The 10,939-nt window shown below is 41.7% G+C and overlaps 1 protein-coding gene across 1 annotated transcript; it reads right to left on the bottom strand.

The window, feature by feature from the left end:
* Positions 1–1,050: 1,050 nt before the first annotated feature.
* Positions 1,051–10,575, bottom strand: washc2c (WASH complex subunit 2C). The gene is made up of 31 exons (XM_067236135.1): positions 10,460–10,575; positions 9,944–10,087; positions 9,593–9,757; positions 9,449–9,517; positions 9,194–9,367; positions 8,804–8,897; positions 8,637–8,698; positions 8,490–8,543; positions 8,286–8,393; positions 8,069–8,153; positions 7,849–7,914; positions 7,519–7,652; positions 7,340–7,412; positions 7,172–7,228; positions 6,868–7,053; positions 6,615–6,775; positions 6,413–6,523; positions 6,212–6,304; positions 5,946–6,056; positions 5,766–5,867; positions 5,461–5,630; positions 5,189–5,312; positions 4,659–5,084; positions 4,407–4,535; positions 4,184–4,276; positions 3,965–4,048; positions 3,649–3,708; positions 2,897–3,151; positions 2,133–2,822; positions 1,853–2,027; positions 1,051–1,632 (listed from the first exon to the last, which is right to left on the bottom strand). Exons 2-31 carry the CDS (start codon positions 10,085–10,087, stop codon positions 1,484–1,486), a joined length of 4,404 nt encoding a protein of 1,467 aa, XP_067092236.1. The 5' UTR covers positions 10,460–10,575; the 3' UTR covers positions 1,051–1,483.
* Positions 10,576–10,939: the final 364 nt, after the last annotated feature.

Below are 10,939 nucleotides of genomic sequence, written 5' to 3'. Positions count from 1 at the left end.
GTTATCCATGAATGTTATCATTCACACTTATACTTGTAGGTAGTAAAAAGGTGCTATAAATTGGGATGCCCAAATATAAATCATGATTTAATTGCTCAGAAGTCCAGTACAGATGATGTAGGCACAGCTCCATAAAACCTAAACCAATTACCTACATATATATATATTTTTTTTTACTGGGGGGGGGGGGGGGGGGGGGGGGGGGGCGTTCAGTGTCCCTACCAAAGCTGAGACCAAACCTACACCCTTGATATATAGTCTGTGGGACTGTGAGCGGACGGCTTCGATGTGTCGCATTGGCAACATACGGCTGAAGCTGGCAAAGATACGTAATTCCCTCTGCTGAGAATCTATAGCTTTCTTAAAGTTACTCATGAGGGAATGCGAAAGGGTTTTGTCGGTCTCTAAATGTTCTGGCTCTTCTGAGCGCACCTCTCACTATCCGCGCACTAAGCTCCACAGGATCTATGAACGGTGACGGCATTATCCTCAAGAATGAGTTAGTGGGCGGGGCTTTTATACCGGTTGATCTCTGATCTCCAACTTAACCTGCTCCCGACCAGGTTAGCTGTTCAGCATGTGTTACCATGGCGATCTACCCCGGTAACAAGTGATCCTCCGTCGTAGTACAGAAAACCCTGGGTTGAACCTGAAGTTACCATGTATAGTTTACATTTATGTACTGAGGGGGGGGGGGGGGGGGGGGGGGGGACGACTACTTCTAAAGAAATTTACTATAATTTAACCACACGAGGTTTTAAAGAGAAGACAAATCATTTTTTATTAGTATTCGTAGAGCGAGAGAGCATTAGTGCTAACACTACTGTGTACTGTCTTGAATGTCAAGAAAAAGGAAAGAATCATCTACATTTTAAAGATAATGAAGGGCCTCATAAAACTGCTGTCTGCTCCCGTATTCCTGCTGCATTATTTCACCTTTGATGAAATAAAAATGCATTTGAAATTACCAAACACATTATTTAATAAAATATCTTTCTTTTTGGTAAAAAAAACCCAACAAAAAAACGATTTAATTACTTACAGGCAAAGTTAAGAAATTGAACAATTTATTATTAATAACAAAAACAGCTGCAAGTTTACTAGGACAGCGAGTAAACACATTGATCTCAATTGAGATATGGCACGGAATACACAATATTGAGACTGCAAAGCTAAAATGTGGGCTCCAACAATTAAATCCTTTAGATGGATTTTAAATTATGCAGACCTTATGGAGATGCTTATGAAGACCTACCAAGTAAAAATTAAGACAAACGGCATTTCATCAGTGTTACTTGATCTGTTAAGAAATACTTTTGTAAATGCCATTGGAAATTTATCAAAATATATTCTTTGAACTACCAAGGGTATGAACCAGATTTTTTATAATCTATAAGCAGTGGTATCCTAGAATTACCTACCCTTCCTCATAAATTTTAACATCATATCTACCACACAATTGTACAAGTTAAACTGAAACAGTTCAGGTTCCACCAAGGGCGTTGAGTGGATCGTCAAATATGTTGCCTGTTGAATCCTCTGCTGCACTGGTGTCTGGTGCGGGAGGGGTTTTCTTAGATTTAACTGAAGTCTTTGCCACTGGTTTTGCGGCACACGATGAGAAGATGTCATCTTTACCAAATACATAAAACATTAGTCAGTTACATGATTAAAAAGAAATATATTTTCATAAATGAATGCACCCCGATCCATGATCTTCTGTTGTACTTTCTATGTGCACTATTTGTATGTCATTCTGGATACAAGCATCTGCTAAATAAATAAAATGTAATTTAATTCTGAAAACAAAGTCATCAAATAGGTACCATTTGATTGATACTGTTACACTCACCCATGTCATCGCCAAATATCGATTTTGTTTCCACTTTCTTTTTGGATGGCTTCTCTTTTGGTTTCGAAGTTAAGGTCAAATCAGCAAAAATGTCTATATTGTCATCAAACAAGCTGGCATTCAAAGATATGTCAGTGTGTTTCTTATTAGTTTGGGGTAAAGGCTCCATTTGATCCTGGAAAAAAGAGAAGGCAGACCAAGGAAACATATTTAAACAATAAGACCTATGAAACACACACACACACACACACACAATATTGAACAATACTAATGAGCATACCTGGAAAATGTCCTTCTTGGTCAAGTTTGCGCTCGAGTTAAGGGCAGCTGTGGGGGTGGACCCCTTCCCAAACCCAAAGATATCCTCTTCATCATCATCTTTCACAAGGAACGACGAAGCTGTGGCTTTCTGAGCTGACCTTGGCTTGACCTTCTGAAATAGGTTGTCACTGTGATCATCAAAGATGGAGGGAGCTGTATCCTTCCCTTTCCCCTTCCTTACAGCCACACTGCTGCCGGCCAGATCCTCTGTAGTTGTTGTTTCAGATTTGATGGAGGGGGTTGTTAACTTAGGGGCTGGTATGGACCCAAACAGGCCATCAGAGCCAAAAAGGTCATTCTCATCTGGAGAGGGCAGCACTTCAGGCTTGCTTATGCTCTTGGCAGATTCTGTCTTCTGAGAGTTAGTAGACACAGGCAATGTGAGGACCGAGGGTCTAGTGCTAACATCTATGAGTGGGGGTTGGAAGGGCAGGGCAGTGGTCGGCTGTGTGTTAGTTGGACTAGGTAGTGTTGGACTAGACTGGTCTGGCGTCAGCCGGGATGAGTTGGGTAGAGCTGGCCTGGGATGGACAGGGTTTGGCCCAGAGCTTTCCTGGTTCTCTACTTCTTGATCTATGGAGTTCTGAGCTGACTGCTGCCTCGCTGCTCTGGACTGGGGTCGACGGCGGACGGAGCCTTTGGTACGTCCCTACAGACAGAGACTGGTTAGACAGCAAGGACTTTTCTAAGATGAGAAAAGTGTAAAACCGAACCATGACCTACCTTGTTTGCACTCTGCAATGTGGTGACCTGGGCAGGGCTGTCAAAGCTCACCCCTTCACCAGTGGCTGCCTGGGCCCCCCCCCCCGGAGTGAGGACAGGGCTATGGCTAGATCTGGTTATCAGGCTGGGACTAGGGCTGTGGCTGAGTCCCCCCAAAGAAGCAGCAGGCACCAATCTGGGGAGTGCACTGACCCCCCCAGGAATATGGGGAACAGCACCAGGGAGGAGTGTTGCAGGATTGATGAGCAGGTTGGTCTGTATGGATGATAAATGTCAGTCTTGGTCACATATTCGCACTCTCTAACTGGAGAACAGATGATGGGGTAGCAACTAATGAATTCCTTAGTAATCATACATTTCTATGGATAAAATGGAGGAAAGCTGTCTGAGGCAAAGAACTAGCAAGTACAATCTTGCTACACACAAAAATGATCAATAGCTGATTTTTGCACATGCCAGAGATACATAGGAGAACCCAAGAATACAGATGGTTTGAAAAGTGATGAAATGTAAAACACACAGTGCAGCTGGAACAAAGGACGATCAGACACTTTAATTTAGGAAAAAAATAAATGTCAGCTTTCAAGTAGCATTCAGCAGTTGAAGGGGACAGAAAGAAAAAAAAAAGCCAGTGTTATGTTATTTATCTTATTTACATGACGGCATGTCATTTCTATTTCTACACGGTCGCAGCCCCCCCCCCCCCCCCCACAGCGTAAAGAAGGTGTAGCATCAAGTACATGAAAAATTACTTGAATTTTTCCAATTTGTGATGAAGGTTCTTTAGCCTTTACAGGGCTTGTAGCAGGCTTCTGTGTGGTTGGGTGACAAAAAGTTCAGAAAATAAACTCAGCTATAATCATTTGGCATTACAGTTCAGAAACTCTGAATATGAATTGTAAAAGGTGTACAGATATAACTACACTCTAACACCAATAGCAAATGGACAAACACACAGTATATCCTCATCTTTGAGTTCTCAAGTAAGAGAACATTCTATTTGGACCTTAAAAAGCTACTTAGTGGTCTTTGTTGTGTGAGAAGAGTGATACAGTAAATGAGCAGTACCTCAGAGTTTGGCACTGTTACTGTGGCAACAGGTTTGGAAGTTGACTCTTCTTGTGTGGGTTTCCTAGGCTTATCTGAAACCTTCTGTGAATTAAGGTTAAATACATTGTCACATTGTTAATACTGGTTGCACATGGCTGCTGTGAGGGTGTCACTTCATCAACCAAGTCCAATCAAATTGTACTTGTCTACATTTTTTGTACATGTGTGATTCTGTACCGGAGGTGGTGCTTTGGAGCTGAAGAGGTCATCGTCATCATCATCCACAAACAGTGTGGGTGCTGATGACTTTGAAGAGCTGGGTTTGGCACTCTATAACACAATGCACATATAGCATCACCATGCTCTACTGACTTTAAACAAAGTTGGCTTATTACAACTATGGTTTGGAAGTGAGAAAAAAGCACAGATTTCTGGTACATACTGTATCATTTTGACTCACCAGAGTTTTGGACGGTGTCGCAAACAGGTCAACATCAGGGTCATTGTCTTTCTGTTGAGTCTGACTGAACAGCAGCTCTTCATCCTGGAACACCCCTGTGCTCTTGGTGTGAGGTCGCTCTTCTGGAGCCTAACAAAAGTACACAAACAGGAGTTACACACACTTCCAAGTCACACAGGAGCTTAACATCACAAAAGAAAGAGATGCAGGAGTAAAAAAAGAACATATATATTAGAATAACAAAACACAAACCTTTAGTATGTTTTGGGAATCTGGTTTTGAACTGGGTATGGATATAGGGGCAGTCCAATCATCATCTTCCTCATCAAAAAGACTTAGTGTTTTGTTTTTGGCTTTAATGTCCTGCTCCTCCTTTTCTCCCTTCTCCTTTTCCACACGGCTGTCCTTAGACAGAAAGTCATCCTCACCATCAAGCTCGTCCAATGGGCTCTTGTTCGCTTTTTTGGCAAGTACATCAATCCCCCCAAACAGACTCACAGCCCCTATGGGCTTCTTCTTAGCCTCACTAGCCTCTGGTGGTAACAAGGAGGACTGCACGTCAGGTTTCTTCTCTGTTGCTACCCTCTTCTCCCCTGGAAACCTCCCCTCCTGGGGAGTTGTCACTTTCTCTGAGTCTAAGAGGGAGGGGACCTCGGAAGCCACAACAGAGGCCTGCGGCTGAGCACATGGTACAGAGAGAAGAGTGGTGAGGTTAGGGTTAGAAATCATTAAAAACACAAAAAATCAGGTCACATAACTAAAATGAACAGAAACTGCTGTACTTTATCAACAGGTGATGGAGTGTTGTTGTTGACAGCTGGTTTGGAACCAAATAAAGATCCTTTATCGTCAACATCCTCATCCTCGTCTTGAAATAGGAGAGATACTCTCTGTGGCTTCTTTTGACTGTATATATATATTTTTTTTTTACAAAAAAAAAACAACAATTATGACAAAACAAAGCATTTAACAGATGTGTGCAATCATTAGATGTTACAGTTGCACAGTGTTGCACAGGTGTTGGACAATAACAGCTTGATGGAACTGTGAGCACCTTGTCTCCTTAACAGCACCAAAAAGGTCATCGTTGTTATCGTCAAAGAGGCTGCTTTTCTGGGATCCTTTGACACCAGGGAGACTGGATGGGGCGCTAACACTAGGCTTCATCTCTCCAAGTTTAGCCTCAGGTGCACCCACAATGGTTTTGTCTCTCATCCACTGGTCCTGACACAAAGCAATAGCACACACACACACACACGTCAGTGAAGTGACAGCACACACCTGGCAATCATGTGTTTGAGTGGTCCATTAGATGGTACAGTTTAAGATGGATAGATGGCCTCAAGGGATTACGGTTACCTCGTCGTCACTGAAGAGGGAGCTGGAAAGGGGCTTCTTGCCTTGGGATGTGGTGGCTTTGGCCTGCTTTGATTTAGACTTTTCAGCAGATGCAAACAGATCCTGTGTGATGAAATAAAGATAGTATTATAAGATGTGTCTCTGACTGTATAAAGCAGCTTTCTGTGAACATTTCCTGACCTCTTCCTCCTCCTCCTCCTCATCGTTGAATAGGGACAGAGGGGAATTGTTTTCTTTGATCTTGGATGTAGTTTCAAGCTTGGACTGACACTTAGGGATGGTGGGAAATACCTACAAACAAAAAAGAAAAAAAAAGTGACACTGCTTAAGTGAAAATACGCATCATGTGAGTTATTAAATCATTAATTGGTTGTTTGGGTATGACCCCTTCTAAATAGTTTAATAACTTGTGAGACTTCATTTTATCAGAAAAAAATAAACCATACCTGTGCGTCTTCGTCATCAGAGAAGAGACCCAAGGTCTGGGGTTTCTCAGTTGGTTTGGCAGGGGCTATCTTAATATCTGAAGAAGGACCGTTCTGTAACAAGTAAAATAAAATCGGTAATGAATGGAAAACATGTCAGAGGTGAAAAGAGGGGAAGCAAGAGAACCAAGAGACAAGAAACCAAATCAGATATGAACAAACCTCTTCAGATTTCTCAGACTCCTCACTGGTGGAAGGACAACGTTTCCTCAGACCCTCAGTGAGCAGACTCTTTGTGCCAGGGCCAAACATGGAGATGGCCCCTGCTGGCATCTAAACACAAACAACAATAAGAAACAGCATTCGTTCATCACTACAACTTGGTCAAGGTAGCCACACAGGTGATGGCTAGCAGCCTCGTTACCTTCTTCTCTGAAGCTGTTTGTTTCCCTTTCTCATCAACCACCTCCTTATTGCTGTGCAGGGGTGGGGGGGCTCTGGAGCTCTCACTAAAGATATCCCCCTCTTCATCATCTCCCCCAAAGAGATCCACAGTCTTCTTTACTTTGGCTTTCACCTGTCCAGCTATGAGAAGACAGTGAGCCAGATGAATCCCAAGTTTGGATTTAGCCTACGTTGCTGTGACAAGGGACTAGTGAAGGAAGTGACATACTTACCAGAGCTGGACTTTTTCAGGCTTTTACTATTGAAGAAGTTGTCATCCTCATCATCGTCAAACAGCCCTCCCACAACCCCAGTGGAGGCCTGTTTGGGGGCTGTCTGTGTCTTGGATTTCACTGGACTGCCATTCTCTTTGCTCCTTACCGAATCAGCATCATTACGCAAGCCAAACAGGGTCTTGTCTATAAAGAAAGTAAACAGAACGAAAAAATCATCTGTATGTATTTGTTCTTAATATTCTTATATTTAATACAGTATATCATCTAGCTATTCTGCTGTCCTTCCAGCATTTTCTGGTACCTGGGAATATTGCAACAACACTCAATGGCACTTTATTCTTCAAAGGCGTGGGAGGTTCTGGCCAACAAACATTTAAAATTTTTATTTTTATTTTAAGTTCAACCCAACTACATGCAACTAGCATCTTACTTTCCACTTGACTTAAATGTGATCGATGCTGGTTGTTACCTGAGGTCTGGCCAGTGCTCTTTGTCTTCTCTTCAGCTACAAGATGTTTTGGTGCATCAGAGAACAGATCACCCTGTACAAACAAAACATGTAACAATGTAAACACTTACTAAGTTCCTAATGGTTGTTTTCAGATGTAATAGGTGTTATTTGAGAGATGTATGAAAAGATCAACCTACCTCTTCATCATCATCATCATCATCAAACAGCCCCTTCCCCCCACTGAAAAGGCCACTTTTCCCTCCAAACGGAGAAAAGTCCTCGTCCTCCATCTTGGGCGGCTCGAACAGCTGGTTACTGTCATTGTCAACTGCTGTAAAAAAGGCAGACAAACGGATGAGGTGTTGAAAATCTGCAAACACAGTTACAAAGGGAATTTCTCACCCATCTCTAGATTATTCATAATAAAATCTGAGAAACGATGAGTTATGTTCTTTTCTATTAAAAAAGAAAAATGTCATGGGTAGGTATGTGAAGTATTTGTGTGAATGGGATGGTTCTAGTCCTACCCGGTACTTTGGCTGGTTTTGGCTCAGTCTTCCCTTTACTCTTCTTCTTAGATGCAGATGACAAAGCTTCAGAACCATGACATGGAAGAAAGAATACATTCATGTGCATGCATTGATGGGATGTGCTATGGTCTAAACTGTAGCACAGAATCTCATCATAACAAACGCAAACTGAGGATAAAAGAGCTAAATAATAGCCAACACTGATGAGTGGACTTACTTGTAGGATCTTCTTCAGGCTTGCTGACTGGTTCCCCTTTGATTCGGGCAGCAAGCTCATCAGCGAAAGACGATGAGCCTGTCTTCTGAATGCAATGAATATACTAGTAAATCCATACAAATACTTTATTCTGGGTTAAAAGAGAAACCTGTCCAATGAAATGCTTAAAATACAGTGTGTGATTGTTACACTTGGCAAAAAGCCATCACAAACAAACCTTTCTTTCTACGTCATCGTTATCATCTTTGTCTGAGTCTCCAAATATGTCAGAATCACCATCCTCATCCTCTTCTTCCTCATCATCAAAGCTCATCATTGATGCTTTCTGTGGCAAAACATCAAAATGTGTTTTGGGTGTAGGTTGGGTTTGAGAGTCACAAACCACAGATCTTTGACCAAAGGTTTAAAAAAATAACCTCACCTTCTTAATGCTGCCCTGATCCCCATCCTCCTGATCAAAGTCCTCATCTGATTGCTGTTGCAATAAACGTTATGTGGATTACTCTTATAATACACCCCTATACAGTCACGTTTACTAAAATATACTTTCACCATGACCAAAACTTACATCGGCTTCTTTGCCATCCTCGCTTTCCATTACACTGTCTCGATCACTGTCTATTGACATTTCTGGTGGTAGAATTTTTTATTTTTTTACAAATTGAAAACTCGACACAAAAAACACAAAAGAAAGCTAACACAACTGATTGAAACAACAATAATGGTACACTTTACCTTCACTGGAGAGGTCACCAAGTCCAACATCCTCTTGCTCCATGAAGGGCTGAGAGCCTATCAGATACGGCAAGGGCCTGTCCACATACAGGTCCTGAAGAAGACAAAGTAAAGAAGAGAGAGGCAGAACTGCATAGCTCAATACTTGTTCAAACCCTATGTTGAGACCTGTATGCAAACTTACAAGACTCAGCCCCAACTTCCAAATGCTACACAATTCAAGTGAAAATACCTTACACTGTATGTTTGAAGTAAGAAAAAGTATTCAGAACAGCAAAAATGAGGAGGCAGTAGAGATACAAAAAATTGGACTGACAGAAATCAAGCACTCCTTTTAAGATGTATTTTGTCATTACTGGAATAGCTTCAAGGTTCTACACCAGGGCCCACCTTTGGCTCCAGTATAGGTTCCACTCTGTCTGTAGCCTCCTCGTCCTCAGAGTCTGAATTTCCGGCCTTGATGTCAAGCTGCTCGAAGGCTGAATCCAGAACCTTAAGCCCATAGTTCACTGCTTCCTGCATCTTAGGAATCAGCTCTGCCTCTTTCTGCTCACGGGTCTTTTCCTGAGTAAAACAAAAATCTGCCATGAAGGCTGTGCTTTGTATGAATAGATTGAAAAAGGAAGGACTGAGAAGGATGTTTACCTGCTCAGGCTGCTTCTCTGGGACCTCTGGCTTAGGGACTGACTCCTCCACCTCTTCATCATACACCCTCTGTAGAAAAACACAACTCAGGTTATCTTCTGTGTTACGATGTATTTCAGAAAATGTCAGTGCAAAATCACCTACATTCTCTATAAACTGTGTATTGGAGAGCATAAGGAAATCGTTGAAGACAGTGTGCAGACAGCAGTCTGTAGCCTTGGTATCCCTGATAAGTCCATCCAGCTGTTTCTCTATTTCATGAGTCTTTGAAAGCATTCTCTGAGAGAATTCTTGGAGGAACAGGAAGAGCTGTAAAGGGGAACTACAGTTAAAATCCATTGTAATAATGCGACATGGCCATGTCTTTCCAATAAACCACATTGATTTTCTAAACAGGTAACCAATGCACTTAGTGACAATGTGGTGTTGCCTTGGTCGAGATGAAGATTAGGCTATTGCAAATACGCAAGTTGCTACATCTTATATGTGACTTACCCCCGAATCGGCGGCAAGTGACCAATTTGCGCCTGTTTGTCGAATCTCGTCAAGTGTCCAGGGTCTCTCCCATATCTGCACATCTTTCCCAATGGGGTTGCTCTGACTCGGGCCATACGCACTGCTGTCGGGCAACCCGCTCATCTGAAATTAAACAACCTGTTGCTATCTGTCCCTATCTTGTCAAGCAAATTTGCTATTTCGTTGAACAATTCATTTTAGTTAAGCTATAGCCCTGGCAAGATGTCAACAACAATAGCTGGCAAGCTTTAGGTAGCTAGTCTACCTGAACTCTATATTGATCATAATATTGCCAAATACAATAGTTAATTTTCACACCCTCAACCGGATAACTGATTCTTTACATGATTACTTAGTTCACCCAAACAGACATAACAACGGAAGTTCGTGTCTGTAATTAAAATCGAATAGTTCGTTGCTAGCTGTTAGCTAGCTAACAAGGTTTCTAAGTAACAAAACCTAGCTTTCTTTCTCACCCAGCGATGTTACACTTACTTTGAATAGATAAGGTATTCACAGTTATGGTGGATATGCAACGAAAAATGTTAGAAAGTGAAATCGATTATGCTAAATAGAGCGTTTTCCTCATTGGTTTTCTGACAGGTCGGCCATGTTTTGTCTGCAGGCAATCAGCTGATGATAGTCACCTGATACGCGGTGCAAAGCAGCAATGTACAGTAATAAATATAAAACGTATTTCTATCTATCATCAAGTAGGCTATACACAAATCTGACAGAAAGATTATCTATTGCAAAATCAATTTAAATATTTTGTCATAGACCATCATAGAATAATCCGTATCATTTCCTTGTTCTAAAAAGATTGCGACACGCATTCTCTGTTTTATATAGATATTAAAAACACATACTTAGACACTACTTGCCCCATCTAAACCTTGTATGTATGATAATTTCAGTGAATTAAGTTTCGTTAATTAACTAATGCGATTAACAAAGGCATTCAAAGGTTTGGAC

Source organism: Osmerus mordax, chromosome 5, assembly GCF_038355195.1.
Source record: "Osmerus mordax isolate fOsmMor3 chromosome 5, fOsmMor3.pri, whole genome shotgun sequence".
Lineage (NCBI taxonomy): Eukaryota > Metazoa > Chordata > Actinopteri > Osmeriformes > Osmeridae > Osmerus > Osmerus mordax.
This window is presented reverse-complemented; position numbering and strand designations above follow the sequence as displayed.

Coding starts and splice junctions, on each gene's coding strand:
- washc2c (XM_067236135.1), bottom strand. CDS start 10,087: ATGAGCGGGTTGCCCGACAGCAGTGCGTATGGCCCGAGTCAGAGCAAC. Junction 8,394..8,489: donor ATCAGGGCAGCATTAAGAAG/GTGAGGTTATTT, acceptor GTTTTGCCACAG/AAAGCATCAATGATGAGCTT. Junction 6,776..6,867: donor CCTGAAAAAGTCCAGCTCTG/GTAAGTATGTCA, acceptor GTCTTCTCATAG/CTGGACAGGTGAAAGCCAAA.